This window comes from Gallus gallus, chromosome 4 (genome assembly GCF_016699485.2).
Source record: "Gallus gallus isolate bGalGal1 chromosome 4, bGalGal1.mat.broiler.GRCg7b, whole genome shotgun sequence".
Classification (NCBI taxonomy): domain Eukaryota; kingdom Metazoa; phylum Chordata; class Aves; order Galliformes; family Phasianidae; genus Gallus; species Gallus gallus.
This window is the reverse complement of record NC_052535.1, coordinates 2100758-2122792: the sequence shown is the minus strand read 5'-3', so window position 1 is coordinate 2122792 and position 22035 is coordinate 2100758. Positions and strand designations below refer to the sequence as shown.

Genomic DNA, 22035 nt, shown 5'->3' with positions numbered 1-22035 from the left:
CATTTCTACCCTCCCCAGCCCTGAGATGTGCGCAGTTCGGAGAAGCAGCCGGCGCTTTCTGCCTGCACGTGGGTCCTTGGCACACCCCAAGCTGCATTCTCCCGATGCCAGCAGCCAGCCCTGGCTTCCCCATCCCATCTGCACTGCAGGACAGCGCCCTGGAGCAGCTCCTAGGGATGGGTGGGTGGATGTGCCCAACACTGCACCCCCAGCAGGACGCGATGCCGCTGCCATTCTCCAGCATCACCCATCCCTGTGCAGGAGATGCTGACACGCTGCAGTGGCACTGCATGGCTCTGCACAGCCCTCAGGAACACTGGGCAGTGGTGGGGCCATTCCTTTGCTCCCTCCCCACATCGGCCAGGTGGTTCCTAGCAACTCCCTGTCTTGTGCCCCTGCATTACTCATGGCAAATAGCAGTGCTGTTTGCTCTCAGACAAACCCTCCCGGGGCTTTGTCTGCAGATCACATAAACCATTTGGCAGCAGCAGAGCCCCAGGTGCCCTTCGGTCTCACTTCTGGATCCCCTCTTGATATCACAGATCATTTTCCTTCTGCACCCTCTCATCAGACCCCATATCCCACCTGCTCTTCCATCCCCAGGACAGGAATCTGGGGCTGCCTCCTGGTTGCTGGGAATGGTGAAACGCAGCAATCCATCAGCACCTGCCTGTGCCAAGAATGTAACTTCTGTCAGAGCCTGGGCTGCTGCCACTGCAGCCTCCTCTGTGATCTCAGAGCCCAGAGTGTCCCTTCCCATCCCTGACCCCAACCTGCCCTCTGCCCCCTTGCCGTAGCTCTATCTGCTCGGTGACATTGTTCCTTTCCAGCCTTTCCGGGAGCACACAGTCCTGCGGCTCCAGGAGATTCCCAGGCGGGGACGACTGGAAGGGAGTCACGTCCGTGTGCTGGGGAGCAGTGCCAGCAGCACGGCTGTCTGCCCTCTGCCCGTCACTCCCAGCACGGGGCGACATCCCTTATAGCTCCGTGTGCTGAGCAGTGTGACAGCTCCCCTGTGTGAGCAGAGACCCCATTCCAAGTTGTGGGGACATGTGCAGGGGTGAGCGGTGATCGTGGTTATGGAAGGATGGGAAGAGTTTGTCATGGAAAGCCACAGCCCTGCTCAAGAATGTGGCCGTGGGGCCAGGTGCAAAGCATGTCCCTGTGACACACAGCTTGTTTTGTCCCAAAATGTTGTCCGGGGATGGTTTTTTCCCCTTGGGGTTGCATGTGGGATGAGAGGGGATGTCCCCATTGAGGAATGGCCCTGTACTGAGGATGAGGATGGGGAGGTGTCCCCAGCCCTGTGGGGAACGGGATGGGGCTGGGATAGTGGAGGTCCCAGCAATGACAGTGGGGATGTGTTCCCCCATCCTCACCCTCTTGGATTGGCCCTACCCAAGGCACAGCCCCCAGCTCCCACACCATCCCCAGGCACTTCCTGACCTCATGACAAGCATTCCCATCCAAGACCCCAAGACACCCACCCCTCCATCACCCCCATCTGCACGCCCCAAACGCCAGCCTGATCTCAGAGCCATCCCACAGATGCTTCTGCAGTGCTGGGGCTGCCCTCGCTTTCCTCTTGCCCTGCAGTGATTTATGGGGTGCTTCCCACCTCTCTTATCCCACAGCTGCCAGGATGGCACAGAGCGTTGTTCCTCATCCAGCTTTTCTGTGGGATTCTGGGAGCAGAGCAGGAGAGGAGCTGCTGGGATGGGTCTCCCGGGTGTCTCCCCATCTCCCCACGTGGCTCAAGGTGAGGTTATGGGGCCAAACCATCGCCCAGGGGACACAGAGACGCCCATATTGCTGCATGCACATGAGCATCCCTCGCCTGCTGTCTTCAGGGCGCGGGGCCACTGCTGCTTCCCAGCAATAAGTCACCTAGAGCTGCATTCTAATGGCAAGCCTTAAATCGCCCTTTGGGATCCCGCCCTAAACTGCCTTTTCCTTGTGCTCCGGGGGCTCGCAGGTCCGACAGGCAGCTGTCAGTCCCTCGGGCTGCCCAACCCGCACTGACCCACGGCTCACAGCCCCAAACCCGCTCTCCTCTCTGCCCCGTGCGGTGAGAAAGGTGAAGCCGGGCACAGACCGCACCTAAATCTCCCTTCCTCTGCAACCCTCCCTTTCCTCACCTCGCTGCCGGCTGCGGGCCAGGACGTGGAGCCTGCTGGGTCCCGCGGCAGAGCTCCGCGCCGTGTTTGCCCTCCCTTTCCCTTTGTTTTTTCCTCTCCTCCTGTCATTGCCACCCTGGAGGAAGAGAGGGAGAGGCCGTGCTCACACGCTCCGTTAACCCGCGCTGCGATTCTCCCCCTGATGCCTTTGGGAGCGGCTCCAGCACGCCGACGGAGCGCTGCGGGTGCCGCCTCGGGATCACCTTCTGCAGATTCCAGCTGTCGGATGAGCGCTTCACCCCTCGGCTCTCTGCTCCCCACGATGCTGCTGGGAGCCCTGCGCTGCCTCCTGCTCCTCTCCCTGCTCGGGGAGGGCAGCGGGGAGGTCAGGAGGTACTACATTGGGGCCGTGGAGACCGCCTGGGACTACGTGCACAGCGAGCTGCTCTCCACACTGCAGGCACCCGTGGGGTAAAGATCTTTCTGTTGCCATTCCGCTCAGGGCTACTGGCCTATGTGGTTCTGGGTCTGGGTGGGTATACATGGGGCAGGTAGGAAACCCCTATGTGCCATTCTTTTATCCCACCCAGGTTGGGATAAAGCTGCAGGGAGAACGTAGACCTGCCCTGCTTTGCTTTAACACCTCGTGTCTGTGGTGTGCTGGGAGCTGCCCTTCCAGCCGCACTTTCTCCCTCCTCTGCTCTGTATCTCAGCTGCTTTGGGGAGACAGAAGCAGAGGTGGAACTCCGTTCCCCTCTGCTCTGGGAGCGGTGTTCCCATGCTGCAGCTCACAGCGTGAAGGCTCTGTGCTGTGCCTGTCCCCATCTTCTAGCTCTTAATCTCTGCCTGCGCTGCATTGCTGGGGCTGAGGCTTTTCCCTTTAGGGAATGAATAGAATTTCGAGTGCTTGGGCATAAAAAGCTGTTGGTATGCAGCGAGAGGAGGGAGGAAGGTATGGTGGCTTTGCCTAAGTGCTCTGCAGGGGGAAGAAGTGGCTGTTGCGTTGTTTGGGCATTGAGATGGTGGCATTTGGAGACAGAAAGCTGTGTGTCCTCTCACTGGATGGGCTCTCTGAGCAGGGGGGTGGGGAGTGGAGATGAGAGATGCCCCACTGTGGGTCCATCTGTACCCCTTGGAGGTGCTGTGGGGGCTCGAGCTGCCGTCTGCTCTGCTTGCTTGTGTGATATCGATGGGATGAGTGCTTGGAGCTGATGGGAAGCCAGAGCTGTGGGTGGTAGGGGGCTCTGCCCCATGCTGCTCCACTAACACCCCTGTACAGCCAGAAGCCACTCCCAGGCATGAGTCTTTCCCCACCAATGAGAGATGGAGACGGACACAGGAAAATACCCAAAGTGCAGAGAAAGGGCACACGGAGATGAGCCACATGCCTCTGAGCTGTGCCCCGCATCCCTCTTACTCCACTGCCTCTCCCTCATGGGATCAGCACTCCATAGCATCCCTGGGAGTGCACCTCCAGGAGGACAGCTGCTGTTGCCGTGAGCCACCGGGCTGAGCTGCTTTCACCTTCCCAATGAGTTCCATTTCTCCTCTTCCTCCCAAGCACAAGCAGAGTGACCCCGGGGCTCCCAGCTCCGGCTCTGCGCTGACGGCCATGTAGCACCAACCTGTCTGAGCGCTGCGGCAGCACGGGGTGTTGCCTTTGGCCGCCTCCTGGCTCCAGAGATAGTGCTGCTAACAATGCTGCTCAGCCGAGCCAGGAACCTCTCTGCTCCTCAGCCGCCCCGGGGTAGGAAGTCGGCGGGGACTGGAGTGCAGGGAGCTGCCAAAGCACTCCGGCCACACGTCCCTGTGCTCAGAATGGCCCCTTCGGTCCCTGCAGCGGTTCTGTCACCCTGGCTGGGACCCCGTGCTGAGCCCTGGAGCCTCAGGTCTCAGAGAGAGCTCCACGCTGGGCTTTCTGTGAGATAGAGATTGAGGGTCCAGCCCCGGGGTGGGGGGGGTGCGCAAGGAAGGGTCTCCCGACAGCAGCGTGGGGGCGAGTGCATTGCCTTGTCCTCTATTTCTGAGTCATTCTGGCTCCTTCCTCTTCCCCTCGAGGAATAGCCAGGCAGGGAGCTGCTGCCTGGGCTCAGACCTCGCTGTCTCTTCAGTGGGAAGAGAACACCACCTGGTCTTTGCTCCAAACAAAGCGGGGCCGGAGGAGGTCTGTCCGCTTACTGGAAATGGGCTCAGTGCTGGGGCTGGGGCTGATAAGCAGCCTCTGAAATCCCTGGGGAGAGGAGCGGCTTTGTTATCCTGACCAACGGGCTGGACTCCTTCTGGAAAATGAATTTGCTAAACTGCTTACAGATCGAAAGTGGCCAGTGGAGATAAGTGGGGTGTGAAGCACACTCAGGCATCCTTCAGCCTCCTGCTCCAAGGAGTGTTTTCTCAGGGTCTGGCTGGAAATGCCACTTTGGGCAGAAAAGAAAGGCATGCGGGGACGTTTCCCCGCTGTTTTCCTGGGAGGAGCTGAGGAGGAAGGCCAAGGTGATGTGTGATGTGGCGCACATACAGGTGCTGGGGATGTACAGGGCACGGGGGGCTGTGGGGCAGAGCAGCCCCGTGTGGCACCGTGCCATGCACCACTGTCCCTTCTTCCTCTGTGATGAATGCCACGACATTAATCACTGCCACGTCGACATCCGCGAGCTGAGAAAATCCTTTCCAAACACACCTGTGGTTGTCAGCAAACAGAAAGGATGCGGCAGTGAGCAATCCCAGGCGGGAAAGGGAGGAAGAGGATGGCTGCAGCTGCTCCATACACTCAGCTTTTCCTTCCTCCTGCAGTGTGTCAGGGCCACGGGAACCACAGCCCACTATGCCCGGTGCCCTCCCGAGGTACAGCAAGGCGGTGTTTGTGGAGTACCTCGATGCATCCTTCACACAGCCCAAGCCCAAGCCGGCGTGGATGGGTAAGAAACACCTGCAGAGTGGTGAGCCCAGCGGCCAGACTCATGGTGGATGCTGGTGAGGGCCATCAGCTCCTCATCCAGCAACAGGACCTCAGGGTCCGTGGGTGGTTATGCCAGCCCTGCTGCTTGACCCCATCATTTTTCCCCTCCAGGTCTCCTGGGTCCCACCATCCGTGCAGAAGTGTATGACACAGTGGTCATCACCTTTAAGAACCTGGCATCCCGCCCCTACAACCTCCATGCCGTTGGGGTGTCCTACTGGAAGGCGTCAGAGGGTGAGTGTGGCGATAACCACGGGCTGCACCTCCTGCTCTGTGCCTGCCTCCCAGCAGGGGACACGTCCCTCCCCAGCACAGAACTAGATGATCACTCAGGTCCCTTCTAAACCAAGCAGTTCTGTGATTCTATGACCCTGCTGCCCACCTACTCCAAGAGAACAAGCTGGCACAGGTTTGGCTCAGCTTGGAGAATAGCAAGATCATGCTCAGCCCAGAGCAAGCCTGTACTGATTAGAGAGGTAGTACATTGGTTTAACCTAAGATTGGGCTCTTAGAACCAGTAGAACCATGCATGTCCAGCACTGGGGCAGGTGGAGGTCTATGTCCCCAATAAGCACGGCTCTGCTCACTGCCTTGAAACCAGCCATTGCCTGCAGCACTTGGGCTAGCTGAGGGCTTGAGACAGGGAAGAAGCTCTTGTGTAGGCTCTTTGTGCTGGGGATGATGCTTTGGGGAAATCAGACTGTTCTTCTGGCTGCAGGTGCAGGGTATGAGGATGAGACCAGCCAGCCAGAGCAGGAGGGTGACAGGGTGGATCCAGGGGAGACGCACACCTACATCTGGGAAATCCAGCAGGACCAAGGCCCCACGGATGGTGACTCCCAGTGCCTGACCCACTCCTACTCCTCCAATGTCAACAGTGTGAAGGACACCAACTCCGGTCTGATCGGAGCCCTGCTTGTGTGCCGGCCTGGTAAGGGCAGCACGGGATGGGGACGGGCCAGGTACAGTCCTGATCTGAGAGGCACAAAACCCAAAGATGCCTTCCAGAGGCTGTGTGGCAGTGGGTCGGTGAGCTGTGGTCAGCAGCAGCACTTTGGGGGTTCAGCCCTTTCCCCAAAGAGTCCCTTACTGATGCGGTAGACAAACCCTCTTGGATTTCCTTGCTGGAGAGTACCTGGTTACTTCTTTCCCTTGTGAGATTTTAGACTAGAGATGAAATCTTGCCCTGTAGCTGAACCCCACTTACTCATAAGGTGATTTTCTATGGAAGCATAAATGTTTGTCTTTCCTTCAGATCTTCACCCAGCTACGATCATTTATTGCCAGCCAAGGCACTCTGCCAAACAGGATTTAGTTGGAAGACCTAAAGGGAGGTTTTATCAGCAAGGGGAGAGGCAGGACGCCTGGGGCACTGCCTCAGCCACGCTATCTGTGCCTGCCCTCTTCCTTCTGATGAACATGGAGATGACGTCTTGACTGTTAACACTCTTTAGGGCATCAAAAAGTGAACTTGGCGTGGGATTGGCCCTCTGTGGCTGAGCAGACTCCCATAGGTAGTTGTCCAGACCCCTCTGTAGTCACTAGAGAGGAATGAGCACCTGTGGGGTGCGAGTCAGCTCCCATGTGCTGTCTGCAGCCCAGTGACTCGCCACCAGCAATTCCTCCACTGACAGAGCGATGTCTAGACAAGCAGTGCAGACAATGGGGATGATGAAGGGATGGATGAAACGGGCTCTTCCAGGTGACTAAGTGATGGGGTAAGGCAAGGCAGAGTGACCTTTCAAAGCCTGCTGGGGGAAGCTACTGCACAGCCACCGGGCTTGGGGGACTGCCTGGTCTTGATTTAACAGTTCTTGGAGGGCAGAAAGCTACTTCCCGTGGGAGGTGGGCATGGTACTTGTTGACTCGTATAGAGACCCATCCCATGTCCTGTTGCAGGGACGCTGGTGAGAGATGGGGCACAGAACATGCAGCAAGACCTCGTGATGCTCTTTGCGGTGTTTGATGAAGGTAACTAAGCTAAGTGAGCTGAGCACATTGGTGTCACCTGCATTCAGCCTGCTCTGGGGCGTACGCTTTGGTCGCAATGCAGGTGCAGCCATTCGGCTCCTACACCGAGCTCCTACATCTCCTTCCTCCATGCCCCAAACTTGCACCCACCACTTATTCCCTTCACACGGTCCTGAAGGATCAATGTCCTGTTTTGTGCAGTGCTCACTGCCATGCAAAACCATGGCCGGGCCTGCTATGAACCTCCATCAAGCACTACACCCCCCTGGATTTTGGCTTTCAGACTGTTTCACCATGCTGGGAAGGTTGCAATTTTTCTTTGAAATACTCTCAAGCAAGAGCTGACTACATCCTCCTCTCTCCACAGGGAAAAGCTGGTACTCGGAGCCCAACTCCCCAGCCCACAGCAGGACAGAGCTGCACACCATCAATGGTTACATCAACAGCTCACTGCCCGGTGAGCACTGCTGTGCTGGGGACAAAGGGGGAAGGTGGCACTTGGAATAGCAGACAGACCATCACATCTCATCTCCTTCCCCTTGCCCAGTTAGAGTGAGGCAGGATCTGCTGTGTGTGTTCCAAGTGCAGCTGACCTCCTTGGACTTTTCCAGGAGTGGCACTGGTAGCAAAGTTTCATCTCTTATAGCCCTATGAAGTAGGCTGGGCGTAGCATGGAGGGCAGGATCCAGCTCTCACTGGCCTGGCTCTGGTAGCGCCTCTGTAGGGTTTGGAAAGCTTCCATCAAGGGAAAGCAAAGGCTGTCTGTGGTCTCAGTGAATGTAGAAAATGGCAGTTTCTGGTGTTCTTCTGGGAGAATAATAGAATCACAGAATCATTCAGGTTGGAAAAGACCACTAAGATCATCTAGTCTAGTCAGGAATATCTAGAGCTGCCTGGTAGTGAAGAATCTCCAGGGCAAACTGGGAAATATCATCAGGAGAGACGTTACCATCAGCAATCACTCCCTGATGAACCCTTCCCTGAAACCTCCCACCTGGATCTGGCCTTTCTCCAATAAAAGGCAAAAGCAAAACTCCCCTGCATTCCCTGGCATCACGGGCACATGGAACTTCAGAGCTGAGCAGACCTCGTGGTCTTCACCTCGTGAAGGTGCTCACATCCACCCCACCCCTACCTGGGCAGGTCATGATGGAGTGGTGACAACAGGGAGCCTGTGGCCTCACAGCAGAGCCTCCACCCTGCCTCCCCTCCGGCTATTCCAGTCACTTATGGTGCTCAGTGCTAAAACAAAGTGCTTGACTCTGATTGACTTTGTTTGGTTTCACCTTCCAGGAACTTGTTCTCACTATTCCCTTCCCCATGAGATTACAGAGCTCTTTGGCAAACAGCTATTTCTCTGCAGGAGAATCCTTTTACAAGTTATTTTTGCTCCCATTTCCTGATCACGGTGAGCTCTTTGAATCTCTCCGAGGAAGGAATTTTCTCCAGCCTTCAAACCATCCTGGTGACCTCTCTCTGCCCTTCCTGGGGTACTTAAACTCCTGCTGAAGACTTGCTGGAGCATTGTCCCAGCTGTCCTGTTGGAGCATCAGGATTGCCAGTGCTATGATCGGACACATACATCCCATTTCCCAGCTCCATGCTTCTCAGAATCAGGCTTTGCATCCTTGACACCAGGAGTTTGGGGTTAGGGCTAGGGTTAGGGACGTGGAGATGACTCCTGGGTGCTGTCCTTCCCCCTGGCAGGTCTCACGCTGTGCCACAGGAAGCAGGTCCATTGGCATGTGATTGCCTCGGGCACTGGGCCAGAAGTCCACTCCATCTTCTTCGAAGGCCACACGTTCCTGGTGAGGGGCCACCGTCTCAGCAGCCTAGAGATCTCCCCCGCCACTTATCTCACGGCCCAGACCATGCCAGGGACAGCTGGCTCATTTCGGGTATTCTGCCAAATGCCATCCCATCAGCAAGGTAACCTCGGGGCACAGGGGAAAAGAAATTCAGGGGACTGGCTGGGCTCTGTGCAGTGCTGTATCTCCAAGGCCGTTCCTGGTCAGCCATGTTCTACTGATGTGCAACCTGGTTGCTGACCAGGATGGCATGGGTTGACCATGGTGCATTTGATGGAGATAGCAGCAGAGAGGCCATCTCCCAGCAGAGCCTGGCACTTACCCAGGCAGGTAAGTCGATATGACCCTTCCTACCCAGCTGGCATGGAGGCTGTTGTGAAGGTGGAAGAGTGCCCAGACGAGATCCAACAGAAGATGGGGCAGCCCTCAGACGAGCCAGAGTACACGGATGAAGCTGAAGAAGAAGACGAGGAAGGCTATCATGTCATCCAGGTGCGCTCTTTCGCCAAGAAGGACCCTGTGATGTGGACCCACTACATCGCAGCAGAGGAAATGGACTGGGACTATGCCCCCGTGAAGCCACCGTCTCTGGATAGGTGAGAGAGAGCTCCTGTGGCCATGGAGCTGCTCCTCAGGGAGGCAGCCCTGCCAGCTCTTCCCCTTCTCCCCAGAAGTCTGTTTTCCTTCCCTGCACATGGGCCCACGTGCAGCCTAGCTGAGGCACTGACACTCCTCTAAGGCACTGGGGTGTCCTGTAGGGATGAGAGTATCTAGGTAGAACAAGATAGGACAAGAGGCGATGGCCATACGTTGTGCCAGGGAAGGTTTAGGTTGGACATTAGGAAGAATTTCTTCTCAGAAAGAAGAAGAGGTGACGGGGCTCCTGGGGCTCCCCACCAGCCCTGGGGCTCCTGCAGTGCCAATGAGTATCACTTGCAATGTTATTCCCCAGCACGTGTGTTGAGATTGCAGGGATGGTGCCCCACTCCACGCACCAACAGGTCCTGGGCAGCCGGTCCTTGGAAGGTGGAGGTCTTGCTGTGGTTCGGGCAGCATCCTGCATGCTGCTATTTGCTCTTTCTTGCCTTCAGAAACACCAGCAGGCTGTTCCTGGAGGCTGGACCACAGCGGATCGGGTCAAAGTATAAGAAAGTGATGTTTGTGGAGTACGAGGATGCAACCTTCAAGAAGCGCAAGGTGTCATCCCAGCCAGGCCAGGGAATTCTGGGGCCTGTCCTAAAGGGTGAGGTTGGAGATCAGTTTAAGGTAAGAGAAATTGCTTTCCATGCAGAGATTGGAAAGGGTGCTCTTCCTCCTAACAGCTCTTACTTGCTACTGGGAGCTTTCCAGGAGCTTTGCTTTGCTGCTCCCTGCACCAGAGTTCCCTGTGTGTCTGTGGGCATGGAGGTGAAGGTACCACCTTTGGCAAAGCCCCAATAGAGCTATTTAGGGAAGTAAATGAAGGGCTTCACGCAGCGAAGTGGGGAGTGCTTTGAGGCTGTTGCCTGCTGTGTGTGCTGTGCCCTGGTCCTCCGGGGCCTCCTGGGTTGACAGAGCCCTTCTGTCTCATGTGGAAAGTTAGACTAAAGATAGCAACCTGCCGTTTATAAACCTGACATTTTCATGCCCTCCCAAAACGTCCAACAAGTGGGTACCTCCTGGAAAGATGGGCAGAGCAGACTGGTAAAGAAGCAGTCATTTCTTCTATCCTGCCTCCTGCTTTGTGGTCCTGCACAGGCTCCTTTTAAGTGCTGGCAGATACCAATCCCAGTGCACCGGGGCCCAGAACTTCACCCCTACCCGGGGCTCACAGCATCCAGACAGAGCTCAACATCCCCAATGGCCATCTTTGTTTCAGATCGTGTTCAGGAATCTAGCCAGCCGACCATACAACATCTACCCTCATGGCCTCACCAGCGTAAACCCATACCATGCCATGAAGCCCTCACAAGGTAAGGCTGTAGGCAGGCTATGGGAATTCAGCACATGGGGTGGCCAATGCCATTTTCCTGGGCCAGGAGAGCTTTCTGCAGCCCGTGTTAAGACGAGCTGCCCAACTAACCCATCCATCCAAGTGCTTGAGACCTCCAGACCCAGTTCAGTACCTTTGTCTTCAACCTCCCCTGGATAGCTGAGAGACCAGGCAAACTTTCAGTTTTTGAGAGTCTCAAGGGCTTTCAAAGTCAGGCACATGGCTCTCCATCCTCACTTGACCCAGGGTTGGTCCTGGGTTGGCCCTGGGTTTGAGAAGTTTTCTATGCGCCTTGTGCCATCAAGAAACCTTTCTGAGCTCTTTAATGAAGTGAGATGACCCCTGGAGGAGCAGCCCAGGGCTAATAGATCTGCCCTCATCTGTGTGTTGGCAGAGAAGGACGTGAAGGACATTCCCATTGCCCCTGGCCAGTCCTTCACCTACAGGTGGAGCATCACAACAGAAGATGGGCCAACGCAGGCGGATCCTCGCTGCCTCACCCGCTTCTACTACAGCTCCATCAACCCAGTGCAAGACACAGCCTCAGGCCTGATTGGGCCCCTCCTGATTTGCTTCAAGAAATCCATGGACCAGAGAGGAAATCAGGTGAGTCCTCCCTCCAGGTGTGGCAGAGAGAGCTTCCCATTCCCTTAGCAAGCTGGTGCTTTGTCACTTTAACGGACTGAAATAACACTGGGGGGGAGAAATACTTGGCTAAAACCAAATGTGACTGTCCTGTTCAACCCTGATATCAGTTCCAACCCTCTGCCTTCCTCACTCCTTCCCTCTTTCCAATCCTGGATCCTACATTAGTGGATAGCAGTGAACTGCTCTCCATGCACCCAGACAAAGGGGCCCATCTGGACAGATGGCACTCTGGGGCTGATCTGGATGGACCAGCAGCATCCCCTTCCCTCTCTGCTCCCAGATAATGTCGGATGACATGAGGCTGGTGCTGTTTTCTGTCTTCGATGAGAACCGCAGCTGGTACCTGGAGGAGAACATCAGGCGGTTCTGCACCGATGCAGCCCACGTGGATAAGCAGGACCCCGAGTTTTACGCCTCCAACGTGATGCACAGTGAGTGCAAAGCAGGGAGGCCCCCGCTGCTCCCTGCCCCAGGGAAAGGGCAGCTGCATGGCAGCTCCAGGTCCTGCCGAACCTCTCACCCCACGCTCTCTTCCAGCTATTAACGGCTTTGTCTTTGACAACCTGCAACTGCAGCTCTGTCTGCACGAAGTCGTGTACTGGTACGTGCTGAGCGTTGGGGCTCAGTCAGATTTCCTCTCAGTCTTCTTCTCTGGAAACACATTCAAGCGCAACATGGTCTCTGAGGACGTGCTCACCCTTTTCCCATTTTCTGGAGAAACCGTCTTCATGAGTGTGGAAAAGCTAGGTGAGTAACACGGGCTACTCTATACAGCATCCCAGCAGGGTGGAGGGACCACTTCCAGCCAGGGCCCTGCTGGGCAGTGGGGCCTGACCACGTTTTGGCAGCCCTGGAAGCAGAGGGATGCACAGCTGCTGGAGCAGCAGAGTGAAAGGCAGTGATCACATTCCTCTGGTGCTGCTCATGGCATCTCATTTACCCACGCCACTTTGCAAGAGCAGGAGCTCCGGCTGCAGAGAAGTCCAAGGAAGGATTTGGGAGTTTGATTACTTTGGGGTTTGACCATTTCCCCCTGCTCAGCATTTCTTTTCCCCTTGGCATTTGCAAAGTGGTACCGTTAACCATTTCCATACCAATGGAGGAAGCAGGCTTTAGCACGCAGCTCACGAGCGGTGCGCCAAGCTAAGCCACAGCCACAAACTGCATCCATCCCAGCTCTGCCGATCCGAGGAAGGCCAGCGGCAGATGACAGCTCTCCCCAGCGTCAGAGCTGCGTTATTGCACGCCGCTCGGCGGGGATGTGAGCAAAGCACAGCCTTCTCATTGCTTTCCTTTTGAGTGGGAGAGACGTGACGACTGTCTGGGGGAGACGTGTATCTGCAGGCACCATCGCGTCTTCGGGGGCGGATTACGGTGATGGCTTCTGCTGTGATCATCCCGGGGGTGCTGTGGGTTCTCAGTGCATCACTTCTCATCAGCCCTTGTGGCAGGAAGCACCCGGCCCTGCCGGTGTTGCTCATTTCTGATGTCACCTGCAGTCCTGACGGCTCAAAGATCCTGTGGGGACTGTGAGATCACTAACGTGACCTAGAGGTGGCCTGAAAGTGTGTGTCACGCTGTGAAGGGGTGGGTTGTGGTGGGTTGACGGTTGGACTAGATGATCGTAGCGGTGTTTTCCAGCCTTTATGAGTCTATCTAATAACCCATCTGATTCGCTTCTGATTCCTCATTGCGAGGGCTGATGGTGTCCTCTTGTCTTCCCCTGAGACAGGCGTCTGGACACTGGGGTGTAGGAATCCTGATTTCAGAGACCGAGGGATGCATGCCAAGTTCACGGTCACCCAGTGCCAGCTTGAGGGAAGTCTTGATGAGGAAGAGTATGAGGATTATGAAGAGGAAGACTTTGAGCTCCAACCCAGGGGCTTCTCTAAGAGAAAGAACAAGCGCAGGCCGTGCGTGAGCGAGCAGCCCAACAATGTCACCTCTCCCAAAAATGGGACAAGGAAGCCAGCACTGTGCTTGACAGAATCCAGCCACAGGGCCCTCCCACACAACGGCACAAATCCTGGACCCTCTTCCAATGGCACGTCAGCATTCCCAGGGAGCCCACATCCAGATGATGTTTCCACCTCCTCTCTGCCAGAGACATACTATGACCCAGTGTCCTATGAGTCCTTCCTGGCAGATGAAGAAGAACTGTCAAAAACCATCAGCCAGGACCAAGGTGCTGGGGCTCTCCCATCCGGAAAACACATCAGTGGAGAGGTCCGTGGCACTGTGACCTCAAGAGAAGGTCTGTACCAAAGTAAGCCAGCTCCAGAAGATGCTATGGTGGAAAGGAAGGTGACAAATGTCTTAGAGGTACAGGAGCCAGCAAAAGCAGCAGTGGTCCAGGCTGGTGGTACACTGCAAATGCTGGAAACAGAGACTCAAAAACCAACGGCTCACACATATGATCTGTGGAACTCAACTGTGTTTGCTGCTGGCAAAGGCCCTCTTCAAGGCACCAGGAGCTCATTTCAACAGGACGGCCCGGAGCACAGTCTGGGACTTCAAGTCACATCTTCAGAGGGTGCTGATGTAACACCCTTAAATCTCCATGAGTCAAGGGAGCCAAGCAATACAGGACCAACATTAGGCAGCAACCATAACTCCTCCTTCACACCGGCCAGCCCTTTGGGACCCTCTGCCAGGACAGAGGACATCGGGACTTCTCAGAGCCACAGTGTAGAAAGCAATCGCTCCTCCAGTGAGTTAGATGCCAAACTGAATAAAAGACCTCACAAAGTGGTTTCACAAGGTTTTAATGAATCTTTGGGAGGGGAAAATATTTCTTTCTCAGACCTACAACGTGTACAAGAACAAATCCTTACAGACATGAGGAACTCCTTGCCTGCAAACAGCAGCATGGAAGAAGCCAAAGGCACCTTTGCACACAGCAATGACCTTGAGCCTTCCAGATACTTACCAACAGAAGAAAGGGATGAGTTAATCCTGGAGGCAGTGTTTCAGGATGCTACAGCCACTAAGGACTTGCCAGAGACAGATAGCCTTGTCCTTCCCCAATCAAACCTCGTGGCCAATGACACAAGGCAGTTCCCAAATGCACTGAGTATGGGTGTCCCCGGCTCGAGACCCCGACAAGCCAGGTCCCTGCAGAGCAGAGGCTTGGAGCATGGTCTGGGTCTTCCCAGCCCCACTTCTGGCAGCAGGGAGTCCCTCACTGTGGGTAGTGGAGCAGGGCAGGATCGGCGAAGCAGCTCACTCCTCACACAGGCAGCACCGCAGAGCCAGGCAGTGATGGCAGCCAGCAGCTCAGCACTGCAAGATGGTAACAATGGAACAGACGTGGCCTCAAACTGGGACCCAGTCTCACCAGGAGAAGCAGGGCGTGCTGTGGGCTTGCAGAGCCCAGCTTTGGCTGCCATGCAGCCAGGTGGAGGGGCTGCCTGGGGGGCTCTGTGGAGCAGGCAGGCACAGGGGAGAAGCCAGTTGGAGGAAGAGACAAATGCTGTGGAGCAGCCAGATCGGGAGAGGACCTGGTTCAGTCCCCAGCATCTGGAAGCCAATGCCACAGAGAACTCTGTGTCTGAGAGCACCTCTGGGCAAAAACCTGATGAAATCCCTACAAAAGTGGCTCCTAAGGAGAACACCTCCCTGCCTCTAAGCAGCCCTGCATTCAACCATAGCACTGTTGAGAAACCAGACAAACATGTGCAGGCCAGTTCGGATGGGCAGCAGGTGGTGCTTGGCAGGAAAGATGTCCCTGCAGAAACTGGGAAAGTGGAAGAGCCTGAGGAGGATGGGGAAAGTGGCAGCACGGTGGGGAAGAGGAGCCATGCAGCAGAACATGGGGACAACCTGAACAACGAGACCCTCTCTGGCCTCTCAATGTCAGAATCTAACATCACGGATTACGATGACTATAGTGATACGGAGCAGGATTTTGACATCTATGGGGAAAATGAGCACGACCCACGCTCCTTCCAGGGGCAGATACGACAATATTTCATTGCGGCAATGGAGGTGATATGGGAATATGGGAACCAGAGACCCCAGCACTTCCTAAAAGCCACGTAAGTGTTGCTGCCTCTCATGTGTTCCGCTGGCACTGCATGGCATGGCTCCATACGCAGTCAGCAGCTTGGGACTGCCAGGAACTCAGGTCTGTGACTACGTGACCCAGTCAGGTAGCCTAGGGGAAGGATGCTCCCAGCACTGCATCCCCAGTAAGGAGTTTGATACCTCCGGAGTCCCTGAGCATCCTTGCAAATGGCTCAGGGATGTGCCAGGCTCTGTCGGTAGAGCAGATCTGCTCCCCTCGCTACCAGATTGCTCAGCATAGGTGCACGTGGCTGTGCCCTGGGGACAGTGTCACCTTAACTGTTTAACTCCAATCACTCCTGCAGGGACCCCACGAGCGGCAGGAGGAAACCTTTCCGGCAGTACCGCAAGGTGATTTTCCGAGAGTATTTGGATGGTTCCTTCACCCAGCCGGCGATGCGGGGAGAGCTGGACGAACACTTGGGCATCCTCGGGCCGTACATCAGGGCAGAAATTGAAGACACCATCATGGCGAGTTCTTCCTATAAACCCCGATCTCTCCCCTTGGTTGGCTCTGCTCACTGAGCAGTGGGATCCTTTAGGGTAAAGGGATTGCAAAAAGGGTAATGAGCTTTTGCTTCCCCTCCCATCCGGTGCAGGTCAAGTTCAAGAACCTGGCCTCACGGCCCTTCTCCTTCCACTCCTCGCTGCAAGGCTACGAGGAGCTGCATGGAGGTGAAGCAGTGCAGCCCGGTGAGGTGCGGGAGTACTCCTGGAAAGTGCTGTCTCAGATGGCACCCACCATGCAGGAGTTTGACTGCAAGGCCTGGGCTTACCTCTCCAACGTGGACCTGGTGGGTGGAGAACTGTGCGCAGCACGTCCGGGCTCTGTCTGTGGGGTCAAGGCTTTTCCTATGGTGCTGTGCTTAGAGTAGCTGCTGGCTGTGTAGATTCTTAGCTGACTAATATAGTGATGAACTTATGCCGCTGTTTCCCTTCCCTTCCCTTCCCTTCCCTTCCCTTCCCTTCCCTTCCCTTCCCTTCCCTTCCCTTCCCTTCCCTTCCCTTCCCTTCCCTTCCCTTCCCTTCCCTTCCCTTCCCTTCCCTTCCCTTCCCTTCCCTTCCCTTCCCTTCCCTTCCCTTCCCTTCCCTTCCCTTCCCTTCCCTTCCCTTCCCTTCCCTTCCCTTCCCTTCCCTTCCCTTCCCTTCCCTTCCCTTCCCTTCCCTTCCGTGTGCTGTGGAAAATGGCACTGCTCATGCCATGTCCTGTGTATGGGTTAGAAACCAGGTCAGGGATGTGGACAGGACCATCACTTTCATAGAACTGTAGGATCATAGAATCATAGAATGGGTTGGGTTCAAAGAGACCTCGAGGATCATCAAGTTCCAACCTCTCTGCCACAGGCAGGGTTGCAAACTGTTAGATCAAGTAGTAGATCAGATTGCCCAGGATGGTCATCAGCATCGCATCCCACTCCAACACAAACTTGTCTTGCAGGAGAAGGACTTGCACTCGGGCCTCATTGGGCCACTGATCATCTGCCGCCGTGGGGTGCTGAACTCTGCTTTCAAGCGGCAGCTGGCCGTGCAGGAGTTCTCCCTGCTCTTCACCATCTTTGATGAGACCAAGAGCTGGTACTTCCCAGAGAACATGAGGAGGAACTGCCGCCCGCCGTGCCGCATCCAGCTGGACAACCCTGACTTTAGGAGAAACCATTCCTTTCATGGTGAGGACCTGGCCCTTACCCTTTCCATCCCACAACACATTGGGGTGGGAAGGATGAAGGGGTCCAGGCCCTCCTGACCGCTGCCTTCCCCAGCCATCAATGGCTACGTGGGGGACACTCTGCCCGGACTGGTGATGGCTCAGCAGCAGCGGATCCGCTGGCACCTCCTGAACATGGGCAGCACTGAAGATATCCATTCTGTCCACTTCCATGGGCAGATGTTCAGCATCAGGACGAGCCAGGAGTATCGCATGGGAGTCTACAACCTTTATCCTGGTGAGACGCGGCACGGATGCCGTGCACAACCTGGCTGCATGGCTTCATGTCTGCGCCTGTTAGGATGTTCTGGGGGGCAGCAAGGATGGGGAATGGGTCTGAAAGGGTCAGGCTCTGCGTTTGCACAACACTCGGCACCATTGCACTGTGCTATGACTGGTTAATCCCCTCTGCTCTGCTCTCCATTCCTGGCCAGGTGTCTTTGGGACGGTGGAGATGCAGCCCTCACACGCTGGGATCTGGCGGGTGGAGTGCAAAGTGGGGGAGCACCTGCAGGCTGGGATGAGTGCCCTCTTCCTCGTGTACAACCAGGGTGAGTGACCCCTTTGTGCCCAGAGCAGCACGCTCTGAGCTCCCTGTCCCCATGGGTTGTCCAATCGGTATCCCCTGGGTTCTCATTCAATTCATATTTTGACTTCAGCCCTTGCCAACCACAACACATCCCTCACAGAGGTGTGTTTGGGGTGAAGGTTAGAGACCAGCTTTATTTGGCTGCAAATATTTTCTCCCAAGAGGTAAACTGAGGCACAGAGTGCAATGCTGCCTGTTGGCAGGTCGCTCTGATGGAAACATCCCTGAGAGCAAATGCCAAGTGCACAGGAAACCTTTGGCCCCACTTCCTCCAGAACAACACGTTTCTCCCTCTCTGTAAATAATGCGGGGGGAAGCAGTTAGTGAGGCTGGTGCTTTATTGCACTGTGACAGCCCCTCTCCTCTTCCTAAAGGAGCAGTAAATGTCAGCCAGAAAACATTTCCATAACTTAAAAATCTGCTTAAGATTTCCAAATGCGTGTTTTTTCCCCAGAAGCATTTGCCATGCAGCAGTGATGCCAAGATGTGACAAGTTGCTAATAATACAAGTTATTATAAGAGGCAAACAGCCCTTTGCTCAGCAGAGCAGAAGGAGACAGGACTGTCAGGCAGGTTTCCCTTTAGCAACGTGATATTTGTTTTTGAAGGATGCTGCCTAGCAACAAAAAGGCCCGGGGTGAGACACAGGTGTAAGGAAGAGCCACTTGTCAGCATTGCTGGGAGATAGAGACATGGGGACAGGAGGTCATGGGCTCGGGGATGGAAGAGCAGCACTAGCACAGCCAGAGATTGATGACGGGACCTTTGCTGTGGCCTCTATCAAGCAGCCATCCCCATTCTTCTTCTTGTTTGCCTGCAGATTGCCAGAACGCTCTGGGCATGGCCTCAGGCTACATTGCAGACTCTCAGATCACAGCATCAGGGCAGGAAGGTGAGTTTGGGGTGGTTGTTGGGGCTGGGTCTCATTCAGCACGCACGGCACAAGCGTGGTCAAAGCTAGACTTGAGCAAGTCCCCTCCATCCATGCCCACGTCAGGGTCCCCCCTGGGACGTGAAGGTGCCTCCCCATTGCACCAGGGCCACGTCACCCTGCTTGAAGCTGCTGACCCCTCAGGAGACCGGCGATGCTCAGGGCTCATCTTGCAGGTGGGCAGCTCACCAATTCCTGCTCCTCATCCCTGCGCTCTCTCCTTGCAGGGCCGTGGGCCCCTAAGCTGGCCAGGCTGCACAACTCCGGCTCCATCAACGCGTGGAGCACCGGTGAAGGCAACCCCTGGATCCAGGTGAGAGGGGTCCTATGGCCATGGGTACTGCTGGGGACAGTGCCAGGGCACACACGGTCTGGTGCACCCTGCAGAAGGACCCATTCACATGGCCGTCAGAGATTGACCCCTGCATTTCATTCCCAGGTGGACCTTTTACACCTCAAGATCATTCATGGCATAAAGACTCAAGGAGCTCGCCAGAGGCTCTCCAGTCTCTACGTCTCTCAGTTTATTGTCTTCTACAGCCTCGATGGGCAAAGGTGGAAGAAATACAAGGGCAACACCACCAGTACACAGATGGTGAGGAGGATCAGAACCAGGACTGATTTAAAAAGAAACCAACTCAGTGAATACATTAGAAAGTCCATTTGCGCAGACCCTGAGTTTCTCCCCCTCCATTTCTCAGTGGTTTGCCCTGATTTGCCCCATTCACATTTCTTTGGTCTGAGTCACCCTTCAAAATATCCCCTGAGCTGTTGTTGTTCTCTTGTAAGGATGGTGATAAGATACAGAAGCGCCAGACTGAAACGATCTTGTCCATGCTAATCCTTGTCCTGTCTAGCTCTTTCCACCGACACAACAGCACCCTTTTTAACCCCTTCCCTGCAGATGTTCTTTGCAAACGTGGACGCAACCACGGTGAAAGAAAATCGCTTCAACCCTCCGATCATAGCCCGTTACATCCGCATCAACCCCACTCACTACAGCATCCGCACCACACTGCGCATGGAGCTCATTGGCTGCGATCTGAACAGTAAGTCCCACCTGGGACACCCAGCACCGGAGCTGGGGGTTGATCCAGAGGGGTGCTGAGTGCTCAGATTTGGGATTCCCCATGTTTCAGGTCCCCTCGGGTGGGAAGGAGTTGGCAGGAGGTGGGGCTGGGGGAGCCAAGCTGGAAAATGGCTTTGCGGCTTTAGAGAGAGCAGTAGCAAAAGGAGGGCGTTGGGCCCTCACCACTTTGTCCTGAAGCACAGGAAACTTTGGGCAGCGGCTGAGCTGATAGCTGGGGAGGTGCTGCCTCAGCCTGGGGAGCAGGGAACAAGCAGAGAGATGTGCTATTGGCTTTTTGCTCTGGGCCCCTTTCTTTAGCTTTGCACAGAGCAAGGCAGATCCTTACAGGCAGCAGCTCTGTGCTGGCACCCCACAGCAGGCAGATGCACAGGCATCTGTGTGTCCAGTGTGTCTCCAGTCATCCTTCCCCTTGAAATGAGCTTGTCCTGGCAGACAAACAAATACTCCAGATTCCTCCTAGATAAAATCTCCAGGAAGAAAAAGAGGTGGGAGGAGTGACAGGTGTCATTTGTCACTGCCCAGCCAGAGCCATGCTGCAAAGGCACTGAGCAGCACAGGCGATGGTGCTGCAAAGCACAGGAGATGCTGCGTGCAGAGGGCAGAGGGAGGAGCGTGCAGCCAGGAGGCATCTCCATGATGGGTGTCTGGTACCCCTTTTGCCAAGTTGCTTCTCTCTTCCAGGCTGCTCCATGCCCTTAGGAATGGAGAGCAAAGGGATCCCTGACCAGCGCATCTCCGCATCATCCTACAGCTCCAATATCTTCTCCAGCTGGTCACCCTCCCAGGCCCGCCTGAACCTGCAGGGAAGGACCAATGCATGGAGACCAGAGGTAGCCCAGCAAGGAGACCCCAGGCAGGCAGCTGGGGCATGAAACAGGCTGGCTGGGTGCTCGCTCCTCTCCTGGCCAGGGCACCTTGAGTTCAGCCACACATACCAGATGCAGACAGGTTGCCCCCAGCAGCTCTAACCCTGATGGGGTGGGTGAAGCCCAGGGTGGCATGCAGGGTCATTTTGCAGCTTGGCCTCAGCTGCTAGGAGTCTTTTTCTCATAGCTGCTGGTGATGCTGAAGAGTGAAAGCAATGTGTCTTTCCTCAGACCAACAGCCCCAGTGAGTGGTTGCAGGTGGACTTTGAAGCAACCAAGAAGGTGACTGCAATCATAACCCAAGGTGCCAAGGCTGTCTTCACTCACATGTTTGTGAAGGAGTTTGCTGTCTCCAGCAGCCAGGATGGTGTCCACTGGAGCCGGGTCCTGCATAACGGCAAGGAGAAGGTAGGCAGAACTGCAGCAGCTCTGGGGCAGCAAACATGCCCACAGCAGTTCTGTAACAGCAGCTAACCAAGCTGTGCTTTCTTCCACTCTCAAGAGCTCCCAAGAGGCTCTTGTCCGTGTCGGTTGTGCCCTCAAGCCACTGGTTGGGCTCTCTGCACCAGAGCTCAGCAAAGCAGCCAGCACCCCACAGACTCCTCTCTCCTTTCCAGATTTTCAGGGCAAACAGAGATTACACCAGCACAGTGCTGAACAGCCTGGAGCCGCCGCTCTTTGCCCGCTATGTGAGGATACATCCCCGCCACTGGCACAACCACATTGCCCTGCGGATAGAGTTCCTTGGCTGTGACACCCAGCAGGAGTACTGATGGGCAGAGCTGGCCCATGGACTCACGTCCAGCTGGACACTGAACTCCTACTGGGGCCGGAGCTGGCCCTGTGTGTCCAGGAGGTGCTGGTGGCATCAGCAGAGGTTTCTCTGCTCCCATTGCTGTGCTAATGGCTCCTGCTGACAGGGCGGACTGTTGGTCATCACTCTCTTCCTGCTGCTCATCTACCCCATGCCTTATAGTCAGATGTAATGCTGAAGAATTAAACAGTAATTTTCCAGTATCTCTGCACTTTCTCCTCTTCTCCAACCTTGGAGTCCCCAGAGGCTCAGTCAGCATTACCAGCAGTTGGTAATTAAATAATGAGCCCCAGCGATCCTCAGCTTTGTTTTCCACGAGCACAGCCCTGGAGGAGGCGGTGGCAAAGATAAGGGCTGGGGGCAGAGGCACTGCTCCCCTCCCCAGGGCACATTTCACAACCAGTGGGGATCCGGATGCCTCGCCTGGAGGCAGTGCTTGCACAACCCGACTCAGCACTGGGCTTTGGCCCTCAGTTCCCTTAATCTCCTTCCTATGCTGTGCT

General features: G+C 55.6%; 1 protein-coding gene across 1 annotated transcript; it reads left to right on the top strand.

Moving 5' to 3' along the window:
- The first annotated feature begins 2255 nt into the window (after positions 1–2255).
- F8 (coagulation factor VIII) lies at positions 2256–21735 on the top strand. The gene is made up of 26 exons (XM_420193.8): positions 2256–2588; positions 4908–5032; positions 5185–5307; positions 5792–6004; positions 6973–7044; positions 7412–7501; positions 8752–8973; positions 9211–9448; positions 9944–10118; positions 10711–10804; positions 11219–11430; positions 11753–11903; positions 12010–12219; positions 13205–15509; positions 15843–16008; positions 16137–16331; positions 16976–17204; positions 17298–17480; positions 17677–17793; positions 18652–18723; positions 18990–19075; positions 19202–19357; positions 19667–19811; positions 20534–20682; positions 20950–21126; positions 21336–21735. Exons 1-26 carry the CDS (start codon positions 2320–2322, stop codon positions 21489–21491), a joined length of 6330 nt encoding a protein of 2109 aa, XP_420193.5. The 5' UTR covers positions 2256–2319; the 3' UTR covers positions 21492–21735.
- Positions 21736–22035: the final 300 nt, after the last annotated feature.

Excerpts from the sequence above, each read along its gene's own strand:
- F8 (XM_420193.8), top strand. The coding sequence starts at position 2,320 with ATGCCTTTGGGAGCGGCTCCAGCACGCCGACGGAGCGCTGCGGGTGCC. Across the intron at positions 17,481-17,676 it reads AGTCTACAACCTTTATCCTG|GTGTCTTTGGGACGGTGGAG; the intron begins GTGAGACGCGGC and ends ATTCCTGGCCAG. Across the intron at positions 21,127-21,335 it reads TGCATAACGGCAAGGAGAAG|ATTTTCAGGGCAAACAGAGA; the intron begins GTAGGCAGAACT and ends TCTCCTTTCCAG.